This window comes from Manis javanica, chromosome 3, assembly GCF_040802235.1.
Source record: "Manis javanica isolate MJ-LG chromosome 3, MJ_LKY, whole genome shotgun sequence".
NCBI lineage: Eukaryota > Metazoa > Chordata > Mammalia > Pholidota > Manidae > Manis > Manis javanica.
In genome coordinates, this window is record NC_133158.1 from 152,860,743 (window position 1) to 152,885,024 (window position 24,282).

At 40.0% G+C, this 24,282-nt stretch overlaps 2 protein-coding genes across 14 annotated transcripts in view; one reads left to right on the plus strand and one right to left on the minus strand.

The window, feature by feature from the left end:
- MED12L (mediator complex subunit 12L) overlaps positions 1-24,282 on the minus strand; it is a 317,585-nt gene that overhangs the window by 108,448 nt on the left and 184,855 nt on the right. The window lies entirely within an intron of this gene.
- GPR87 (G protein-coupled receptor 87) lies at positions 1,462-24,166 on the plus strand. Of its 4 annotated transcripts, XM_073232205.1 has the most exons (4): positions 1,463-1,749; positions 18,697-18,828; positions 23,046-23,331; positions 23,968-24,166. In XM_073232205.1, exons 2-4 carry the CDS (start codon positions 18,795-18,797, stop codon positions 24,086-24,088), a joined length of 441 nt encoding a protein of 146 aa, XP_073088306.1. In that variant the 5' UTR covers positions 1,463-1,749; positions 18,697-18,794; the 3' UTR covers positions 24,089-24,166. The 4 variants fall into 4 exon arrangements, with proteins under 4 accessions (XP_073088305.1, XP_036864140.1, XP_073088306.1 ...); XM_073232204.1 differs by having other exon boundaries at positions 1,462-1,749; positions 18,778-18,828; positions 23,046-24,166; XM_017645578.3 differs by having other exon boundaries at positions 23,046-24,166.

Consider the following 24,282-nt stretch of genomic DNA (forward strand, 5'->3'; position numbering starts at 1 on the left):
TGTCTTTATTCCTTTAACAGAAGATTGTGAAATATTTGTCCAAATAAGCTCCCTAACATGATTTCAAATACACCACTGGCAATTTGGAATGCTGATCCTCAAAACTTGGTGAGGTTTTTGCTCAACATACTTTTAAGGCACCTACAAGGGATGTTAACCTTTTTGAATTAATGCTTTTAAGATTTGGCAATTGGTTGTTCTGGCAGTTAGATTTCATATTACGAGCAGTACATAATTTTATTATTATGGATCACAGTGACCAATGACAATAAACTCAACCCAAGAAGGACAAGTCCATCAAACTAAGGTCTGTATGGCAGAAACTTCCCCCACAAGATTCAGTGATATGGCTTCAAATGCAAAAAGCAAAATTCAAAGGGGAAGAAGTACAAAATGGCACAAAGTAAAATCAACCCTAAATAAAGGATCGTTTGCAAATCTGGCAAGTTCTTATAAGATTGAGCCATTATTAAGTTGGCTAATTTTTGCTCAAAGACTTTCCCTAGGGCTACCTACTCACCCATAACACACTTAATCCACTAGAAATAGAATGGAATGGAAAACCACTGAGATTGCAGTTGTCTCTTTTTGTTTGTTTAGGAAAAGACACTAGAAGAAACCTAATGTTGACATTCAACTATTGGAATTTAAATTAAACAGTTCTTTTTTGGAACCAACACAGAAAGAAAACCAACTAGTACTTAAACTTTTTTTCCATAAGGCATGAGTAAACACTGAATAATACCTATTATTAATTTACTAACTTCAAAGAAGGTTCCACCTCATTTCTCTTCATCCATGATAGCAACAGGTTTTGATTCCACTTGGTGAAATTTTAATTTTTTTTACTTATTTGTTCAAATGTTGCATTCATGGAAACCTTGGCATCTTTTGGAGATTTTTACCCAAAAGTCCTAAAATTAATTACAAATAAGAAAAGTGATTTGATTGTATACATTTATCATTGCAGGAAGCATTTTAAAAAGAGTAAGAGTTGTCTTTGCTTAAATGGAATTCAAGGGATTAGGCAAACTCACTCCCTAAATAACTTCAAAATGTTTTAAACATTTATATTTGTGTATATGTGAAAATAGGTCTATAGATTTTACCAGGTTCTTGAATGAGACAACACGTTTCCAAAGTTATCAATCACTAGTATAAATACATTTCAATTTTAGTCTTTAATGTAGAATAACATTTTTAAAGGATCTGCCATTCATAAAGTATATTACAATTCTTTTTAATCCTAAGTTTAATTACCAGAAAGACTGTAAGTGCATATTTTCTAATTAGCAATAAGAGGCCCAAAAAAATCCAAACATTGGGTCTGAGACTTCATCCCCTCCTCCTTAAAGAGTTCTCCAGCTTTCTGTGTTCCAGCCCTCTGTGTTCTCTCTTCAGGTGAATCACTGTCTGATTCCTGCAGGTTCAGGAAATGCTCTTCCCCAGTCTACAAAGCTCACTTACTCTCAGATGTGAGTCATATATCAGCAAGAGAGCAAGTTGCTCCACTTGCTCACGAGCAGGAGAATTTGAAAGCGTGTCTCAAAGGACAATCTCAAGGGGGTAGGGAAGTACCTACCTTCTCTGGCAAAGGAGAAAAATGCTCATTTTTCATGCTTTCCCAGAAAACCCACTTCCGTGCCAACCTTAAGTCTCAAAACTTATTCGTAATTAGAGTTGAGAAGCCTGTTTCAACTTGAAGACACCCGTATCAGGTGAATGGACAGCCAGCTACCGCAATGAAAGGTAAATGGAAAAGTTCTTTTTTAAAATTTTCTTAAAAGCCATGGTTGATTGGACACAGCACTGATTAACACCATAATTATACTTTTGCTTTAATCTGAGATCTACAGAAAAGTAGAAATTGGAATGTTAACTGAATGAGATATGTAAGTCCTCTTTGGGAGGCACCACTTTCCAAAACAGGCCATCCGTCTTTACGGAGCTTCACTGTTTCCAACTCAGACAGGCAGAAAATGTAAAGCGCATTATCGTGCCTTCAAAAGTAGAAACAGTGTTTTGGAAATAATTTCTATTTAAGTGAAAAATTTTTTAATCACATATACTTTATTAAATGGGTAAAATCCTAAGTTCCAAGACTCAAAACTTAAATTTGTTTCATAATGTTTCATTCACATTTTCTTAAAGGAGAGACCAAAAGAAAAAAGATGACTTTCTGTCCTAATTAATTCATTTTAATGAAAGAATCTCAATCTTCTCATTGTACCACAAAGAATAAGGTGATCCTCTTTCTGGTTCCTTATGAGATCGTGTTAAAACATGTCAGGAAAGGCAGAGAGAAAACAGCCTGGCTCCTGACAAACAGCTTGGGAACAGCTTAGCTCCGTTCCACATTCCAACAGTTAGGGAAGTTTTGGCTTCACTGAGGAAAACAAGAAGTATGCATGGAGCCTTAACTCTTCTAATAAAGACTTTGAAAAATAGGTGAGCCTGAAGGGGAATGACTTTTTCATTGATTAGGTTCAGACTTACCTACTATAAAATTTTAAATTTGTAAGTTGAATCTGCTTTCTTATTAGATATCATAACATCTTTAACAACAGTTTTCTTTCATAATTCTAATTAGAAACCCCAATTTACTACCAAAGTTTGGTTCTATTTTTCCAAAAATATATGGCGTGGACCCAGACAACACTTATTTTACATCTCATTATTTCTGCCAGTTCGTGGTTAACAGCCTTTCCTCTCTGAAGTTAGGAATCAAGATGTTTTCCCTTCGTCCATCGAGCAAACCCTTTCCTAAGACTGTTTTATCTAACACCTCCTTGAAAGGCATTTTAGGTATGGTGAAGGGGGCTAGAGAGGTAGTTAGATTGCTGAATACCCTGTTTAGAGGTGTTGTCTAGTAAAAAAAAAAAAAAAAAAGTTAATTAGTCAGAAAATCCTAACTATTTTGTGAAGAGACTGAGAGGAAATTTTCCTAGCCAGCAATAGTGTGCCAAGAGGACTGACTGGACTCAGCGATCTGAGCGGGAGAAGGAAGTCTACATAGAATTAATGTTTAGTGGTGTTTGTGCCACTTTCAGAATGCCTGCTTCTCTTCCTTTCTGGATATCTTCGGGTTTCACTTCCTTTAAGAACAAAAAATATCATGCCTAGCCCTGTACTCAGAAATTTTTAAGATAGAATAGACAAGAATGGCCATTTGTTCTTTGTATGCCTCTAAACTAAGAAAAACTTGGAAAACCCACGAAACCCCCTCAAAGCACAATGAAAGGAGTGGTGGTAAAGGCAAGATAAAGGTAAGGTAGAAGTGAGGTGAAATCAGCTGGGAGCTCTGTGCACAGGCCTGGACGGTAATTTGGTTTAGGGCAGAAAGTCTGAGACTCACAGCAAAAAGACTGGGTTTTGAGCACTGACTGGCAAAAAGTTATCAGTGTGACTGAGGCAAGCCTCTTACTTCCCCAGGTGCTCACTACCTTCCCTCAAAGTAAAATGAGAGGTTTAGATTGGGTGGTCTTTAGAGGTGCCTTGCATCTCTAGACCTCCTTCATCCACGTGACTTGCTGAGGTGCTAGGGTTGCTTATCAGGAACCCAACATTTGAACCAAGCAAAGGAATGCCGGAGGGGATGCTGAACAGATCCAGAGATGATGAGGGTGGCTGATCCTCCCTCTTCTGACCCAGCCAGCTGCAGGAGGTTATTCAAACCTCAACCTCTTCAGGCCCCAGAGTGTAGGCAGGATGGAAATACATAGTTTGCTCCCCCTTCCTTGGGTGCGAAGTTTTGCATTTACACATATGCAAGGGCCAACTGCAGTTCCTACACTTGTGACCATCTGAGGCAGAGGAGGGAAAACAGAGAAGCCATGACGCTGTGGTTAAAGTCTAGATGCAGTGGACCACAGGGAAAGCATCGAGGTGAACAGAAAAAGGACTCAAACCTTCTGCTGCAGGCTGTGGCTAACCAAGATACCTGTCTGACCTGGCAATGACCTCCAAACATTCTACCTCCTTCTATGCCAAATTTGAGCAGAACAGAATGTTTATTCCCCATCTCATACCTAATTAGCATAATTTACCTTTCATTAATGTTATTAAACTTGAAAAAATTTTATATTAAAATGCATTTGAAGAGGACTATTAAAGTTTCACTTGGTATAAAATATCACAGTAAATCATTTATATCAGTGATTCCATAATTTTTCTTATAAGGACATTTCTAATAATAATTTTTACCATTTTGGAAGAAGGTACTGCCTTATATGATTTGTTCTAATGTACTAGATAGAACTCATATGGCACAAACTGTCCCTCTAACCTTAATACTAAATACTTGTTTTAGTATTACTGTATCTGTATATTGATAGCTTAATATATGCCCAAGACTACTGTACATTTTAACATACATTAGACACACACACACACACAAAACCTTAAAGTATATACTGCTATTACCCCCATTTCTGAGCAAACTGAGGCTTCAGTGGTAACCAGTAGGTAGCAGAGCTCTGACCTGGAAACATGTCTGCATGTGATCAACCATGCTCTTTTTAAAGTTCTGAGTATACTCACTATTTGCTTAGTGACCCCTTTTTGTGGGTAGTTGAGTAGGTAAAATTATATAAATTTGTTATTTGTTTACTATACTATTTGCAGTAGATAAATGGCTGTCTCAGTGCATCATGCCCTGCACCCAGGCTGGAGCCACTTTACTTCCTGGTCTTCCCCAAAGAGACACCAGACTGTAACCAGCAGACAGACTCTCAGCTCATGTGGAAGCAGTAGCCAAAGGCAGTTCAGACCACAGCACTCAGACCACACTGTGCTCCAGTCCAGGCTCTGCCCCCATGAGATGGGTTATCCTGGGTGAGCTCCAACACTCAGATGACAACACACGTCTGCTGAAGGGACGGGTAAGCCTCAGTTTCTTCATTTTGAAAAGTGGGCTACTATTCTCACTACCACTCTAAAGAGTGAGTTCTCATCATATGCCAAGCTCCAATAAAAGATTTATAAGGAGTGAATGAGGCAGTACTGTGGTAATACCTCACTCAGTCCTCAAGTCAATCCTATCATGAGTGTTTCACAGAAGAGGAAACTGAGGCACAGGAGCTGGGTAACATGACCACATAAGCAACAGATCTGCACTTAAATAAAGTGTCGTTTTAATCAATTAAACTGTATCTAAATAATTTAGAATAGTCCTAGGCATACAATAATATTAACTGGCATTTGCTAAACCTTTATGATTATTAATACTGTTGATGTGCCTATCAAGATGGAAAACACAGACTGTTCTGCTGCCAAAGAGAGTTTTGCCTGTAGCCTGAACATGCTGTCAGGTTAACGATACTGCTGGCTTACAGCCACCAGAGCAACTCTCTGGAGGACAAAGAGCAGAATGGCACTCTGCTTTTCAAGTCCATGAGTCTGGAGGGGACCCTTCGCTAAATATATCAAGAATCTGGTACTCCCAAAGCAGAAGCCAGTATAATAGCAGTAGAAACAAAATAATATAAGGTCCCTGCACTAAAGGGTGTTATGACCTAGATGAAGAAAGAAAAATACAGGAAAATACTTGGGGGCTGTTAGCACTCAGCCATGTGGTTCTCAGGCTGAGAGATCACAGAAGAGGTCCAAGAAAATTATGCATGAATCTGAGTTGCCTCTACACTGCAGGCATTTTAGGGCCTGCCACAGTCCTTTAGGAGTCCGACCTGCCCAAACCTGTCCCTCCTCATACCTTCCAGATGCAAAGGTTATAAATGAAATTGCAAACAAATCATCAATAGGCTTCTCAAGACAATTTAGATAAATTGGCTACAAGACAAATTGGAAATAACTGCAAAGTTAATTACTTACTGCATGTTTCTACAGAGGACAGTCCTTCTTCGTACTAGGTGGCTACTCAGGGCTCACAGTACAACATGTGATCCCAAATAATCACAGCTATAATCATTTTTTGGTTGTCTCAACCAAGCATTTTAAAGACCTGGACAATGAAAACTTTAGACAAATAAAGTCTTGCACTATGCCAAAACTGTGTACATAGTACCCATATTATATGTACCAATATGAATAACAAAATGAAAAATAGTGAAAGCCATCAAATTAGATCAATGTACCAGCATATTAATATCACTATTTAAAAAATACATTATTATTTATTCAACACCAATATTCCCTTTTCTAAATATGTGCCCAAGACTACTGTATATTTTAACATACATTATTAAACACATACACACATATATACCCTTAAGGTATATACTGCTATTACCCACATTTCTGAGCAAACTGAGGCTTCAGTGGTAACCAGTAGGTAGCATTTACCCTAAAACATTTACCTAAAACAACATTCATTTCTCTTTTCATGTATACATATGGAAAAAAGTACATACTCAGTGCCTATAGCCAACAGTACAACCCATGTATTAGCTCTAGTTTTCATCCTAAGACTCAGAAATACTGAGTATCTGATATATAACCATTCCTTTACAAGGTCATACTGGTACTAAGCATGGATACTGTTTATAATGAGTTTACAGTCTGTGTGGTTTTTTCAGACAGACACTAAACAATTGGCCACTGCAGAAATCAGTTTGGGTATTCAAAATCGAAGCCACCTAATATGTTACTGCCAGGACACACAGACACTTGCTCTGCTGGCCTCTCTATGCCCCCTCCATTCTGGAAGGTACTCCCAGCAGCACAACTAGGGTAGCAAAGCGCAACCCCTCCAGCCATCAGGACACAGTGCATTTCCCATGCAGTCTCTCCTTCCTCTTCCATGAGTTATAACCCAGTTAACTTCACACCAGACAAGGGCTCTCTCCAATGTACTCATGTGACTATTTATTTAGGCCCTGCCTAGTCCCTCCCCCAAAACCCCCAGCCAAAAATAAAGATTTGAGATAGTTTAAAGAGATGCTTAATATGAAGTTCAAATGAATTTTAAATAAGAAAAATGGAGCCTAGGAAAACCAATGTTGGGAAATTAAAACCTATATGAGAAGTTAGTTTGCCAAATGCATTAATTCCTATCCATTCCTTCTGTGTAGCATGCTGACATAGGGTAGATCTAAACTCCAACAGGAAGACAAGAAGGCATAATGATTTCATTCTGATAAATTAGTAGCAGGCTTAAAAGAACACTAAACTCAATACGTAGACTAGAAAGAACTTTTTCTCATGAATCCTCACACAGAAAAACAAACTTGTGCTGAATTCCCAAAGAGCAGGCAGAATGAAATGGCCTGAATACCTGGAGGTATCAACTCAGAGCTCAATGCAGGCAGTCATTCTATGGGGGCAGATGGGACAACGTATTCTCATCATACTACTGTTCTTCACAATGATGTTAGGATAACCTCTCTGTCCCCTTTACCCAGTCTACCTAATTCAAAGTATCAAAATTTCACAAGGGCTTGACATACTAGATTGAGCCATGTAAAAATGCCATTTTGGCCTATAAAAACACCATTTCCATATGGTTCAACCAAATACATTAGCACCAAGGAAGAAGGAATATTAGAGCTTCTGAAGGAGCATTTATCCCAAATTAAACACAATGCCGTTAAGTTCTAAAATCCTGTAAATTGTCTCAAAGCTTTTCTTTTTTTTTTTTTTTTCTCAAGCTTTTCTTATAAGCTCATCAATTTCAGAGAAAAATAAAAATATCAAGTTCTGGGAAATCAGTAAAAATAAGGAAGAGATTGAAGCAGACTTCAGGTAACAAGTCTCTAGGCAGAAGCCCACAAGGTACAGCCATAACCCAAAAGAGAGACCTGGGACAGCCCCACCGTGAAATTAGATGTCACAGGTTGTAATCTATAAACACACTTTATTTGGTCTGCCTGTGTTTTCACAAAATTAAGCCAGAATTTAAAATTCATACATTATATAAAATCCATTTTTCTTATAAACCAGATGGTCTGGTGGCAGTTGCCCCACACACCTGTGTGGCAACATCCCAGAGCCTAGGAGCAGGGCCACATCCCAGTTCACGGCAGCCTCCTGCCCTCCTATCTCCCAACACTTCCCGTTAGCTGTATTCTATTTGCACACAGGCACTACTGATTTCTTCTCTACCGGGCTCACTTCCCTCACTGATGTGAACTATGGGGTCATATCTAGATTTGCGACCCTCTGCTTTAGTCCCCTGACTTCACAGTGAGCTGTGCAGAAAGGTCAGAGGCCAGAGCTTGATAAGCCCTCCTCCTCGCCCTTGGCCATGCCTTATACAAGGTCAGCTGTCAATTCTTACCCTCTCAGCCCAGCCTGGGTTGTAACTCTTCTAGTTCAGAAGGCAAAGGAGGATACTCATGAAGTGAAGAATGGCAGGTGCCTACCAAGATTAGATTAGGTCAGAGAAAGAGTCACGTTCCATGAGAGCCTGACAAACTTGAGTATTTACTGAGCTCTGACACTGTTGCTGCAGGTACTCTGCTGGACTCAAGACAGGACGCAGAGACTCTCAGGTGATAAGGCAAACAAGGAAAATGCAATACAATAGCTTGGAGGAATGGGCAACAAGTAGTTAACAGGGATGGAAGGACAATGACACGTTATGGGGGCAAACATGGAAGGCTTTGGGGAGGCAGGTGACTTGAGACTTGAAAGCTGTGCAAGGGGCTTACCTAGTAGATAAGGGAGAGTCATGATTTCCAGGACAAAAAGGCCAGGTGGATAGGAGAGGCCTGGTGCAGGAGTGTGGGAGCTGCACGTGGGCAGGTAGACAAGGTCAGGTCTTGAGGGCATATACAGAGGGCTCTGAGTTGTGTCCTTTCCCAGATAGGAAGCCAATGAGGGCTGTAATGGATGAGGATATTAAGTGGAGAAATAAAACACATTTGGGGAATATTGTAATAACACAAACAGGTTACTATTTCTTCTAGTTGAGCAAGTTACCATCTTTATACATCAACCCAGAATTATTTTGATTCAAATATTCCCATTAGTTTGAGCAGCAACACAAACAAAATAATGCCAGCTGATAGTAAGAACTGAAAAAAACGTGTGTGTGTGTATGTGTGTACTCACACATTTATATATTACATGAACTCGATGTGATGCTAGATCCTCTTACTATATATGTATGAGGTGAAGCATTTACTTCTCCTCTTATGAGAGGAGAAAATGAGAAACAGTGAGGGTTTAATGTGCTAAAAAAAATTGTGAAATATCCACTAGTATGAAGACCTCACTAGAGAATTATCTAGTTTTATATTTTATCTAGAATTACCCCACTTTTGAATTATCATGAAGGTGAGGGATGAAACCGAATGAAGACTTGCCTCTTAAGTACCAGTCTTCTTCCATTGACTGAAATAGCATACACTTTGCTTAAGCTGTGATCTGAAGAATTAGGGCAGCTAGCCTGACATCCATTCTGTCGGGAGAGGCCTGAGGAGTACCTATCCCTCGTCCACAGCCTAGAAAGCCACAGTGATCTTACCAGAAAGGCCAAGTGACAACACCAGCTCCATCCCCGAGGAGAGTAACTGTAACCCTTAAGCAGTATGCATTTCCCACGCGCTCTCCCTTTCCAACTCAACACTTTACCTGGGGTCTTGACTACAAAGAAATTTTTTTAAAGGGACCAGAAGTCATGTAAAATACATTTGGCTTAGAACACACTTATCTAACACTACTACTTTGGCTATTGGGACTACATCTCTGACCAGCCTCCTTTATATCAGTAATCCAGAATTTAGCTATGTATAAATTAGACATTGCCTAAATAGGAAATAAAAATATATATCAACTCAGTAAACAATAAAATATAACTATAAAATTAATAACTTTTTTATCAAACAGAAAAAAAGCATTTGCCATGAAATACACCTTCATGTTACTGTAGCACATATGATATAAAATTGACTTCGTACATATCATATCTCACCAGATTCTCACAGCACCTTTGGGAGCTAGGCCAGGCATTTACTATTTCCCTCATTTCAGAGATGAGCAAGCTCAAGTGCTGAGAGGTAAAGTACTTTGCCAAGGGTAAAAGACTCAAAGAGTGAGCCAGAAACTTAACACCTGCTTACGTCAGGGCACTGGTCAGGATACTTCTGAGGTTTGACGAATCAGGCCAACGAGCACAACACGGAGGCAGCTTGCTCTGAGGTCACAAAAACTGGAGTTCATCTTCTGGCTTTGCCTCTCACTCTGTCTCTGTGATTTTGGGCAAGTTGGTCCCTCACGGGAATAACCAGGTTTGGAATTAAGGTTTTAAAGAAGCATTAGATTTAAACCTTGCCTTTAGGGAGGATACTACTCAGTTTATACCATCCCCCTCCCAAAATAAATATATACGCAAACAAGTGATCAGAGGTCACCAGAAAAAAAAAAATTAAAATAACATGTTAAATCCAAATGTGAACCAAAATAAGCCTAATTGTAGGTTACAAATATCAAGCACAATTTTGAAAAGCAAACTTTAGGCTAGTACCTGAAAAACCTGAATGAAGGGCTGTATGTTTTACATTCCAGCACCTTTGGAATACTGACTCCATGCATGCATTAATCAAGTGACTTATGAATACAGTGACCTAATTCTATTACAAAAAGAAGTAATTTGTACCTAGTGAGGTAACTTGTTTCTTTCCCAAGGCCTTCAGCAGAGCTGTATCTTAGTGTTGGAAAACATTCTATCTTTCTCTCTCTCTCTCTCAGGCTGAAATTAGGAAAGATTCTTAGGTTAATGGTGATTCCAAAATACAAGAGAAGCTGTATGTTTCACCAGAAGCATCGCATTAGACGGCTTTTATGAACATTACATATTTACCACTGAAATTTAAGGACTACAGCAGTATTCCTATATGAACTACCAGTTTAGCATAGCTTTTCTGTAAGAAAGTGATGAAAAAACTACCCTTCAGACCTGAAATTCTTACACTTTTGAAGGTGAGCTTTTAGGAGCAAATTAGAAAGTGGAGGACAAATAAGAGAAGTAATTTTACTATACAACTCTGGCATTTGAGAACCACCACAACTGAACGTAGCGAATAAGTATTTAACTGGCATTTATCTTTCGTATCTTGATTAGAAAGGCAATAATAGGACACCGTGAGGCCAAGGAAAATGAAGACATTGCTGTGCCCTTGCGCACACCCACCAGCTCCTCTGGCTGAGAAGGGAGCTTCCCCAGCTTGACACAAGTGCCCCCCCTCCCATGCTGAGATCTGCCCGGTGAACTGTAAGAGCATGCTGCATGCCACAGGACGCTGGTGCTGCCCCCGGTCCTTCCGCTACCTGTCCAGGGAAACAACAAGGGCTTGGGCATCCAGCACCCATGAGGTCAAGCCTCCATGCCACTACTTATAAATCTCTCCTTCCTTGAGACCGGGAATCTCCGTGTTCCCAGCCACAAAAGAAGTTTAACAACCAACTTGGTCACTTAAAGGCCCCAGCAGAGGGCTGTGCACAGAGAAAAGCTCAACTGTGTCAATTAATTAATTCTCAGGTGTAAACTAAACAGCAAGATCTCCTGCTGCTATTTTTGGGTGTTGCTAAGAGGTGCCAGGAAAATCATTTGGAAAAAGTGCTAAGTTATGGTCACCAAAGAAAGAAAAATCAGGAGTTGGTAGGGAGGGAGCAGAGGAAAAGACAGATATATTTATAATCAAAGTAGATCATTTGACGATCCATATAGGTCAAATGCAGTCAAGTAAGATCGATAAACAGAGCAAGGATTGCAAAATCAAACGTCTACTGTAGGATCAGGCAGGTAAAGCTCCTGATGTGAGGAGCCCAGGGTACCCACAGAGCACGCCACGGGCTGGTGACCTGGAGAGCACACTTCCCAGAGGGAAGAGGCAGCTAATACTGCTGGATCACTCGCACTTGGTGTTGGCACATCTCATTTTCCAAGATGGGATCCAAATCTGAATTGTTATGTGAAATTTCCTGATGTTTTCAACATTGTTCAGGCCAAATACAACTAGATCTTCAGTTAGAAGATCAGTGGTTCCTTCAAGGAAAGACAAACCTCTCCTCACCACCCAAGCCCTCTACTCCTCTCCCACCTCCTGCCCTCCAAAATTAACCCCCAGAATCACTCTTCCTTTTTCCTCCACAGCAGTATAACAGAAAGAAAGACAGCTTCAGTTTCAATCAGATCTCAGATGAATCCTGACTCTATCCATTACTCCCTGTGTGAGTCAGGCAAGTTAATTAGCACGCCTGAATCTCGTATCTTCCCACCTGGGGGAGAAAGAGGAATAAAACAGCAGGCCATAGGGCTGCTCTGAGGATTGTAGGAGACATCAAGCAAAGCTCAGGGTCCAAAATTAAGGAGACACTGAAAACATGTTAATATTTTTCACCATCCTCATTTAAAGAGCCAGCTTACAACCAATGACAAAGCAACACAGTCATAAAATAGTCAAAGGATGATCTCAATGGGTGGCTGAAAAAGTTAAAAAAAACAGGTCTCTAAGCATTGATACCATCTAACCTCAGGAATGGCTGTGAAGCCTGCGCACCTACCACAGACATCACATTCTTGAGTGGTTTCATCAGCTCTCAGCTGGGGGAGCAGTAGGTAGCACGACAGGATTCCCACCCCTGAGCGAGGTCCGGGAACCAAGCCACTACTGCTGCTGAAGCAATACTCATTGCAACACCCTGCTGGCGCTGGAACAGGCAGACGGTGCACAGCTGCTCTGTGAAAATCTGCACAGGGAGCCCTACAGCTCAGGCACAGATGGTGAAGACAGTCAGCAGGCACATGAGGCTCAGAGACACCTTAAAGGAAGGGCAAGTGCTTTGAGCAAAAAGATCAGTCAAATGGCTCCTCACAGGGTGTCTGAGGCCACAAACCACACAAACAGCATCAGCATAAACACAGTGCTAAGAACTGGGTTCACTCTGTGCCCCACCTATCTTCACCAAATAAATTCTCTTGTGTACATATGATACGCGACAGAATTTTTAAGACTTAGGCAATTGCTTCATAAACATTCTCATTTTAACCTCGCAGTCATCCCATAATGCATTCCACATTGCTGCCACACTTGGCTAGAAATAAGGGTTTTTTTTTTTAGGCTAAGAAGGAATGTATTTTAAATGCAAGGCACTAAATGAGAAACTTAACAAAAGCTTCCATTAGTCCTCTCTCTCTGCCTCCCACCCTCTCCTTCCCAGTACAGGCATGGTGTTTTTGAAGAGTTGTCTGAAATCACTCCCTTACTTCCTCACCTCAAAAGCATTACTCAACCCTTGGTCATCAGACCTCTGCTTCTGCTCCTATCCCCTCCCCCTCCCTAACCCCTCCCCTTTCCCTCACACCTCCCAGCCCTGCACAGCACCTAGGGCCCTGGCAAAAATGAACGATGACCTCTTTGTTACTGAATCCTACCACCCTTTGTTGACCTCTGTCACTTGACTTCCCTGCAGAATAAAACTAGTCACACTTCTCATTTCTTAAACTCTCTTCTCAGTTCACATGGCTAAAGCCTTTTTTCTGATATAACCCAACTCTCTGACTTTCCTTTCCCTAGGACTGCTCCTTAAAACATCTATGCCAGCCCTCTCCTATTCTCACTCTACTGGGCTGGTTCAACCTGGGCAAATCCTATCCATTCCCCACTTTTCCTATCATTGATCTTCTAGTGACCTTAAAATACATCACCAGCCAGAAGCACTTCCCTGGTGCTACATCGTCAATTACCTAGAAGACATCTCCATGTGGGCAATACACAGGTATCCCGAAATCAACAAATCCAAAACCAAACTCCACCCAACCTTTATGTGATCCTCCCTCACAGTCCTACCATCAGTGCAAGAAACCAACGCCTGCTGCCAGACGGCTTGGAGGCCACCCACACTCCTCCCTTTCACCAACAGAGACAGCCACTAATTCTTCAGTATGCCTCAAATTTGTCACATCTTTACATTACTCAATGGCATCATCTGCCCAGGAGATCACTGCATCTTTTCTTTGGCCATACATAGTGCTTCCACATGTTCCTTTCCCAAGGGACCTTCAGCCAACTTGCCACAGCCCAGGTACCATGGCTGCCACGGAACCTGTTTCCAGGTTCCCCTCATCAGGGTCCACCTCTGTATTGTCACAGCACCCAAACCTGGCACTTTGTATTCAGTGGTCTGTTTACTTCTGGATCCTCGACTAGGTTCTATAAACTCCACGAGGACAGAATTTTACCCTCCTCATCTTGATAATCTCAGAGCTTGGAACACAAATAGACTCTCAGTAAATAACCATATGGAAGAGGTCAGATTATGGCTGGCATTGAAGGAGAGGCTGAGATTCCCAAGGTCAGCAAGGAGGGAGAGAAAGGAGGTCATTCAAGAGCAGGGGTAGGTATTAAGAAAGCAGGTAGCTGAATGCAAGGTATTCCCTTACAGTAAAGTTTGGTTAACACAGAGTTTCCAGTCAGATGAAAATGATCTTTGAATTTATTTAAGCAAGGATTAATGGGAATTAAAGCACTTATTTATAAATGTATACTTCCATTTAATGTCATGCTGATGCTACAGAGCTGATTTTACTGTCCCCGTGATTCAAAAGATTAATTATGGGACAAGCAGATTTCTCCAAAGTTTATCGCCAACTTTTAATTATCAAAATCCAGCATCTTTTGGCTTCAATGCTCCATGATCTTAAATGCTACAAAAATAACTCTAATTAGTAATCATAATTCAAGAATTTCCCTACCACATAATAATTCAGAGTTAGAGATCAAAAGAAAGACACATTTATTTGGGTTATTTAGAAGGAATCTAGGTACAAAACAGAAGAGTTTGAGAGGAAGGAAGCAAGGAACAGAAAGACCAGAGAGGAGGTGAGTACAGTGCCCCACACATACGACAAGGAGGGCCTTGGTCTAGACAATGGCTGTGGGAGTAGCAAGGTGAGGACAGGAGAAAAAGGAGGTATTGAAACTGAAAAACAGAGGCTAGGTAAGGGACTGTGGGCCAAGGAAGAGAGAGCCACTGACAGAGCACTGAGGCCTCGAACTCTTTCAGTGAGGAGATGAAACAGATATGCACAAATATGGATAAAAAGAAAAGTGGCCTCCTGCTGAAGAACGGAAAAATGGTTAAAGTGCAGAAACGCTGAGTGTGAGGAACACAGACACATAGCTCACTCCAGTGGGCACAATGGACTGAAAGAGAGATTATGGGAGAGAGGTGATGGCTGACCATCCAATGACTAAACGCTCTAGAAAAAAAAGGAAATAAAAGAATGAGGGACTGAGGCCTAGATCTGGGGAAGCACTTCACTTAGACAAGGTAGTGAAGACAGGAAAGAAAGAGCTTGGTTCCTGAGTTACTACAACAGTCCCAGACAGCCTCCGTGGACATCTTGATAGGTGATAAAAAACTAACCTCTTTTGGAACAAAATTTTTAAAAAGGTAGTAAAGGAGATGGAGAAGGCAAGAGGAAACTCAGAGGAGCCAGTAGAGGAGAATTAAACATCTCATTTCCCAAACCTGAAACACAAACTTGGTTCCAGAAAATTTAAATACCATGTCTGAACCAATTAAAATCCAATTCTTCCATATAATTAAGAGAATGAAAATATAAATCACCAAAAAGTATAAATCATCACCCATATCCAGAGCCTCTGGATTTGGACCCAATTCTAAAAGGAGAAACTCATAAATGAATCCTACAGATCACATCACTAAGCAGGGCCCCTCATGTACTTGCTAGATGTACTTGAGTTTCACTACCTCCTCCAACAGAGAACAGGGAATGTGTTAATTTGACCATTCCTTGTCTTGAAGACTCATCTTGCAGTGAAGTTGCTGGCCTATTTCTATTCCTTTTCTTTCCTTCTTAACTTCTTTGAGACATACTTTACATATCATAATTTTCTACCACTTTAAGTGTATAATTCAGTGGTTTGTAGTAAAGTTATAGTTGTGCAACCATCATCATAGTCCAGTTTATATCAGCTCAAAAAGACCCCTCACACCCTTATACTTAATCTCCACTCCCACCTCCAGCCTAGGCAAAAACTAATCTACTGTCTGCCTCTATAGATTCACCTTTTCTGGACATTTCACCTAAATGGCATGCAGTCTTCTGTATCTGGCTTCTTTCCCTCACTAAATGCTTCTGAGATTCATCCTTATTAGAGCTGTACTTCATTTCTTTTTATTGCTGAACTGTATTTCAATGTAGTATATATTGTATACTACATTTTGTTTACCCGTTCATCATTTGACACTTGGGTTGGTTTGACTTTTAGCTATTATGAATAAAAACATTTTCATACAAGTCTTTGCATAGTTATTATATTTTCATGTCACTTGGGCAGATAGCTATGAGTGGAACTACTAGTTGTATAACAAATAAAGGTATAGCTTTCTAAGAAACTATCAAACTGTTTTCAAAGTGGCCATATCATTTAAATTCCCATCAGCAATATATGAGGTTTCCTATTTCTCCACATCCTCGATAACAGTTGTTATTGTCTTTTCTATTTATAGCCATTCTGGTAGGTGTGAAACAGTATCTTGTTGTGGTTTTTATTTGAATTTCCACAGTGACAAATGATGTAGATAATCTGTGTGTGTGTGTCTAATGTCTGTACAAATCTTTAGGCCATTTTTTAACTGGGTAATTTTCTTATTAGGAAGTTGTAAAAGTTCTTTGTATATTTTGAATACGAATCCTTTACCAGAAATGTTATATGCAAATGTTTTCTCCCAGTCTCTTTTCTGTTTCTTCCTTAGAGGCTAACTGTCCACTATTCCTCCTCCTACTGCTTGCAGCTCCTCCACCTCTAGACACTGCTTCTCCCCCAGTGGGGTGAGCCATACTGGGGGCCCTGTTACTGAGTAGGTATGACTGAAGCCAAGAGGAGGAGAGCCACCCACCTTGGGAACAAACATAAAATGAAAGATGTGTTCACCAAGTCAACCCCTTGAGATATTTCCATGAGAAGCTGCATTCAAGGAAGAAAGTTTACTGAAATCAAGGAGAGTTATTTTAAAGTTTAGAAAACCAATTGCCTCAGTCATTCTCCTCAGTACACTTTAACAAAAAGAAAGTAGGGTTTCATCTCCTTGCCTCACTTTAAAAATACTACAACACTGGCACCCAAGAAGGAAGGACGCTAAGAGTTGTAACTATTATTGCCTATGTCCTATTTACCAAAAAATGTATTCTGAGTGCCTGCTATGTACCACTTACTGTTGTGGTTCAAGGTGAGGCACAGATAAGATGTCTAAACTCACAAAAGAGATGATCTGTACCGGAAAAAAAAAACACAGAAAGTTTGGAAACCATTTTTTCCATCTACTACCAAATCCAGCACCCAAGCTCCATGTGATACAAGGAAACAGAAGAGAAGGACATTGTCACAGAAAGAGAGCCTATTCACTGGCTGCCAAATTCACTTATGTCCTTTTGCCTCCGAAGTAATCTTTCCCTGCTGACTGAGCAAATGTAACTGCTTACACTAGCCAAAAGGTGCTTTGTATTTGGAGGGGATGAGGTTACTTGGGGTCTCTCTGCAGCTGCGTGGTGTATGAACAACATCAGGGAGGGGACATGAAGTCTCACATGGTTTCATTTCATGAGAAACAGCATAACTTCCCCTACAGCACACCAGTCCATAAACACATCTGACTTCAGCAGCACACTTTCCAGGACCGTTCCCAAGACCATTCCCAGGATTCTTCTTCCTTTGATAAAACACCTGAGGGAAGCCAGGAAACAGAAAATAGATGTGGCTGCTGAAGGAGAAGTGGGGGAAAAGTTTTATAGCATACAAAGTTATATACACTTACAGTCTTAGGTTAATCATTTTAAAAATGTTTTGAAGAATCTGAAGCTCAGAAAAATTAAGGTGTTTGGCCAAAATCACACACAGTCACTCAAAGCCAATTGCATTATTCATTCATGGTCAAATGTGGAAGTTGGATGGAATACAGTTATCATAAAGAAATACCGGTACTTACAAGTCAGACATTCAAATGATACTAAATTCTTAATGGGAATCAGTGTTTGAGGAAACCAGAAGCTCAGGCAAATTTGAGTCCTGATAAGAGATTTTCTAGGTCCTTTAGTCCAATTTGGAAAGGTCAGGTGACTTGATGGAGGTCACAAAGCTGGTTAGTGTAAGGCCACAACCAGAACCCCAGAGATTACAAAAAGAATAGGATGCTGAATGCTTTTGAGCTTATAAAACACTTTCACATATATCAGTGCTAGATGTTTTTAAAAATGTTTTAACAATCTCTAATTGTGTACAAGTCACATCATAGATGCATTTAATTATCTGTTCAGGGGGTGGGAAGCATGAAATAGAAGCAGGGATGAGAAGACATAAGCTAGCGTGTCCCACATGCGTTCTTGGACCCATGTTCTGCAAGTGCCTTTACGGATTATCTCACATAATCCTTATTATAGTCCTGTGGTATGATGATCATCATTTTCATTTCAGAGACAAGGCCACTGAATCACAGAAATGTTAAGTAACTTTCCCACGGCCATGCAGTGGGACTCAGATGGATGGCATACACAGAACTGGCCCATGCTTCATGGCAGGCTGAAAGAGGACACAAAAATAGACCTACTGTGTGGCTCTGATGTTCATATACAAAGATTATGCTTTTTCAGAATCATGGAAGCTTATATATATTGATTACATAGAGATTTTTTAAACAAACAAACAACCAAAAAATACTCTGTATTCAAACTCCTTCCCAACTTCTTTTATTCTTCTTCCCTTTTTCCCCTAGAAATCAAGCCAGGTATAACCTATGCTGAACCCCTGCCTCAATCATCCCCAAGTGTTTCCTGACACGTATTTTTACTTACAGTCCATCACAACTAAAGAATGGGGCTCAACTTGACACTCACAAAATTACCAGGTAAGAAAGCCATAGGAAAACTTGCAAAGAAAATCTTACTTGATCAATAACTGTTATTTATACTATGTGGCAATTTTGGTGTTTTAATTGGCCACCAAATCAGCTAACAAAATTAATCAGCATTTACCTGGCCTTTCATTAAGTATAATACAGCAGACATGCAGGATGACATCACTGAGAGACATTTAGTTTGCTATCACTTCATTTTAAGCTTTGTTTCATCTAGAGACCATCTCTAAAAGGACAAGGAAAATTCAGTTAATAACATCTGGGAAATATTTTTATATCCAAACTAATGTATGTGTTACTTTCCAGATGTAATAGCCTAAACTGAGGTTCACTGAGGTTCCCAAAGAGGCCAAAAACAACATCTTCCTATTGTACTAGGTAACTAGTTAGAAAATAATCACACAAGGGCAGCTGTGCCATGGTTAGTGACACCCTGTAATTTGCATAACTTTAATATTTCATTCCCACCTGACAGGTAGAGCAGTGACATGTTGTTACTTTCACATGTTGTGCCAAAGGGTGACACACCCCAATGAACAATAATGTAGCTTCACCAAAAGCAGAAGGACCAAGATTCTTCACCACTCTTTCTATCGCTCATAAGGTGACTGCTATTCATGAGACAAATGGTAATTAGGGCCTTACATTACAGAGAGAACACCTACTAAGTGCAAATACTGTTCATAGCAAATTTAACTCTTGGAGATACAGCTAAATGGCTACTATTTATTCCAGTCTACAAAGTCATGAAGTGATTAACCCAGTGCTGTCAAATAAGACTCTGCAACGATGAAGATGGCCTTGGTCTTCACTGTCCAATAGAGTAGCCACGTACGGTTAATGCTGTTGCTGGCTATAATGCCATCCATTTCTCCAACACACACAATCCCCCTTACACACAAACATAGACAGCCACAAACCAACACACATACCACAATACCACTCACACATACACACACTGGCACAAAATGGTAATTTACTATGGACTAGAGTTCTTATGTCACTGTCTTTGTTAATTTAAAAGGAGATGGTGGCGGGTGGACAGGACAGAGAATAACAAAGGAATTTTTAAGCTCTGCACTAAGTAATACAGGTAATACTATCCTAGGTAACAAGGAGTATGTGAGAAAACAGCCTTTACACTGTAAAAACACCTTTTAATTTTTATTAATTGAATCACTAAGCTACCTGTCATTAAAAATGTTCCTTTAGTCAAGTTCTTTATTGAAAGTGAAGAACAATATTTTAAAACTACCTGAGTGAAGAAAGTCATTCAGTTTTAATGGTCATTGTTCCTGAGCAGGACATTGTACAAAAAAAATGCTTCTGAGCACATCCACAAGCTTTGAAAAACTCCGGAGCAGTGATACAGAAGAGAAGAAATGATGGGAATAGCTGACAGGAAAGAATATGACATATACTTAGTTCTTAAAAAAAAAAAAATCAGACAAAATGCTGCCTGTTAAGTTTTGAGCCTTCTAGGGAAACCCACAGATGGCTCTCCCTACTTCTTAAGAACCATTTTTTTTCTACTGTATTATTTCATAAAATAACCCATAACAGGCTTTAACCACTAATTTGTTTAAGCTGCGTTGTAAATGTGGAATTTGTGAATGAAGCAATAACCAAGCACAAGCCTATCCCACTGAATTAATAAATCCCATGTTCCAAAATGTGAATCCCACATATAAACTAAGGAAGCAAATACTGTGAGGTGACACAATCAACAAGCTCAACACCAGACTCTCAAAGCCACAGAACAGTTCTATAACCACTGTGGAATGAGGCCACTAGTGCTTAACACTTAACATTTATGAGACATTTATGAGGCACTCTGATTTAAGACTCTACCTTTAATAATCATAATTGATCAGTAAATTGTCACTTAATAAGAGTGCTTGTTCACAGATTAAAACTTTAATATACTATGATATACCAAAGAGACACACAATCCCTAACCAATCCTGGGAAGTATGGGCCCTCCATTCCACAAAGGATATGCAGAGCAGACCCAGTGAGCTTATACTGAGAGTTGAAATACTTCAAGCCTATTGGTATGCCACAGTTCGTGGACCATTCTATTTACATTTACAGTGGCTTCCAAAGCCATCTGTAGTTGTTACAAGGCACAGCCAGTGTTTCAGGAGATGATGTAGCTGCCTGCCCCTTTTCAGTCTATGTCCCTCCCTGAATTGGACCACTTATCCTGATTACAACCTACTTGACCTCTCTCTATTTCCCTTAGGGTTCTGTTCTGGGTTACATAAAAGTGACTGCTAAAAATTTAATTGGGTAAATTAATTCAAGTAGATGTCTTAACCCAGGTAAAACTGTACATCTTTAGAAGCTTCAAATAGCCTGACTGCAGATGTGGATCATGGGCCTCAGAACCAGCCAAGTCTGTGGCACTTCATCAAGTCAAAAGAGGCTTGAATGATACTGTTCAAGACAATATTTGAAACTGGCAACAGTAATAAAGATGGCAGCTGAATCAGGCATTTCAAGCTTGTAAAGCTTAATAATACTGTGGGTCTCATCATAACAGGCTAGTCAGGAATAAATTACTAGCCTGTGTGAGGATATTTAAGCTGGGAAAACCAGTTTTTAAAAACACTATAAGCAGGGAATAAAAGGGAAAGAATTTGAAAGAGGACAAAGGTTACTTAGGAAGAGCCTACACTGAAATTTCAGGCAGCAATTTAAGAACCTGTTTTGGATTATAATCATCAAAACTGTCTTCTCTGTTTCACTTCTTCAAAGAAAGAAACCAAAATACCTACTGTATTGCCTGCTGTGTAGGGAAATGGGGGCTAAATTTGTACTCTAACCTCTAAAACAAAATCATTCCAAAACCCAATTGGAATGATTGTAAACGTTAATAAGTGAGTAAAAATTAAGAAATGACCTTCCTTGTAACCTTAACATCCAAAACATTCATTTGTAAATGTGTTAGTTCAGGTTTACCCACCCTGCCATAAAAAGCAGATGACAAAATGTAACTGGATGGCCAAGAGATTTACTGGGGGAAAATCCTGCAAGGGATTGCAGGCTGAAATGCAGTTGTTTCCAGCACAGAAGAGAGGGGAGCGAGGAGGCTGAGGAGGGAGGTTCAGATGCAGTACAGCCTGAGGACAGTTCTTACCAGACCGATGGGGAGGCCTCCAGCCAAAGCCATCAGACAGAGAAAACCTCCTGCCCCAGCACAGACCCGCCTCAGCCTCCTCACAGTGCTCAGTTCCTGGCTAGGAGCAGTCCTTGGAAAGGGAGTGAGGCCTCAGCAAGAACAGGGTGTGGGGTCACAGGCCAAGCTGGGGTGGCCCACTGGATTCACTCCCCTCAGTGAGGGACCCAAGGGACCCATTTTCATGGCTGCCATGTAAATCCGATGCCCATAAATGGTGCCACTGATTATATGATGGAGCCGTACAATGTAGGTGTTTAACATGAACTAAAAGTTCCCAAAAGATGAAAGGTTCACAAATTTTATATAATAAGTGCAAGAGGTATAATCTAACTTTGTAAATAAAAACATGTGCCAACCTACAATTACTTTTAACAAACTGTCCTCCTTGATAATAAACTTAGATATTAAGAACAATGGTTTCTTTTTGTTTCCAGTCTTAGCAATCATCTCTCAAAGGTTCTTATGTACTATAAGAAATTCATGGGCAAAAAATTCAAAATGACCCACTAGTTTTACTCTTACCCAATTCTTGATGATTCAACAGCCTAAAACTGGGATTAAAAAATGATACTTCAGAGAATGTGCCAGACTATACTAAAAGAATAACCACGTGCTAGCCATTTTATTTTGTTATAGGAAATTTCAATTTCCTGCCCCCAGGTTCTGTTGATTCTATTTTTAATGATATTAAACACTGAATTAAAAACCAGGATAATTTTCATTGGCATATTTATTCTCATTTTCAAAAGGTTGGCAGCAAGAACTAGAAGTGTCACATTTTACTCAAGGGGCTTCGAGGTGTGTATGTGTGTGTGGAAGGTGGGGATGGGTGTTTTGGGGAGAAGGCCACCAATTCTTTGGCTACTCAAAACGTTAACAATGCACTACACACTGACTATTTAAGCTGCTAAAGGCGTTTTGAAACTTGCCTCAAACAACGATAGTGCAGCCCATAAGGGAGCCTAGCAGTCTGTGGGGTACACACGTGAAGCACTGACATGATGTCTCCCCACTTCTCCTACAGATGATGACCTGCACAACCAAGGAAGTCACACTCCAAGTAACACGAGTGATGGATCAGGAAAGAACACCACCATTAACAATGAATTTGACACTATCGTCTTGCCTGTGCTTTACCTCATTATATTTGTGGCAAGCATCTTGCTGAATGGCCTCGCAGTGTGGATCTTCTTCCACATTAGGAATAAAACCAGCTTCATATTTTATCTCAAAAACATAGTGGTTGCTGACCTCATAATGACACTGACATTTCCATTTCGAATAGTCCATGATGCCGGATTTGGACCTTGGTACTTCAAGTTTATCCTCTGCAGATACACTTCAGTTTTATTTTATGCAAACATGTATACTTCCATTGTGTTTCTTGGGCTGATAAGCATTGATCGCTATTTGAAGGTGGTTAAGCCATTTGGGGACTCTCGCATGTACAGCATAACCTTTACAAAGGTTTTATCTATTTGTGTTTGGCTGATCATGGCTGTTCTGTCCTTGCCAAACATGATTCTAACAAATGGTCAACTGACTAAGGAAAATATTCATGACTGCATGAAACTTAAAAGTCCCCTGGGAGTCAAATGGCATAAGGCAGTCATTTATGTCAACAGCTGCTTGTTTGTGGCTGTGCTTGTTATACTAATCGGATGTTACATAGCCATCTCCAGGTACATCCATAAATCCAGCAGGCAATTCATAAGTCAGTCAAGCAGAAAGCGAAAACATAACCAGAGCATCAGGGTGGTTGTGGCTGTGTTTTTTACCTGCTTTCTACCATATCACTTGTGCAGAATTCCTTTTACATTTATTCACTTAGACAGGCTTTTAGATGAATCTGCACACAAAATCCTATATTACTGCAAAGAAATGACACTTTTCTTGTCTGCGTGCAATGTGTGCCTGGATCCAATAATTTACTTTTTCATGTGTAGGTCATTTTCAAGAAGACTTTTCAAGAAATCAAATATCAGAACCAGGAGTGAAAGCATCAGATCACTGCAAAGTGTCAGAAGGTCGGAAGTCCGCATATATTATGATTACACTGATGTGTAGGAGTCAAAGGCCACTTGGCCTTCTCTTGTTTGTTGAAGTCAATATGTACAAAGTGTAAATAAATATTTCTTTTCATTATTCTTGCTTTGGCCCATCAAAATATGGATAGAGAAAATGGTGTGAAATTTGGGTATAATTTGGCACTTAGAAAAACATCAAGGCATACCAAAAAGTGAGATAAACAAGAGGTTGTG

Excerpts from the sequence above, each read along its gene's own strand:
- GPR87 (XM_073232204.1), top strand. The coding sequence starts at position 18,795 with ATGGGGCTCAACTTGACACTCACAAAATTACCAG. Across the intron at positions 18,829-23,045 it reads GACACTCACAAAATTACCAG|ATGATGACCTGCACAACCAA; the intron begins GTAAGAAAGCCA and ends CTTCTCCTACAG.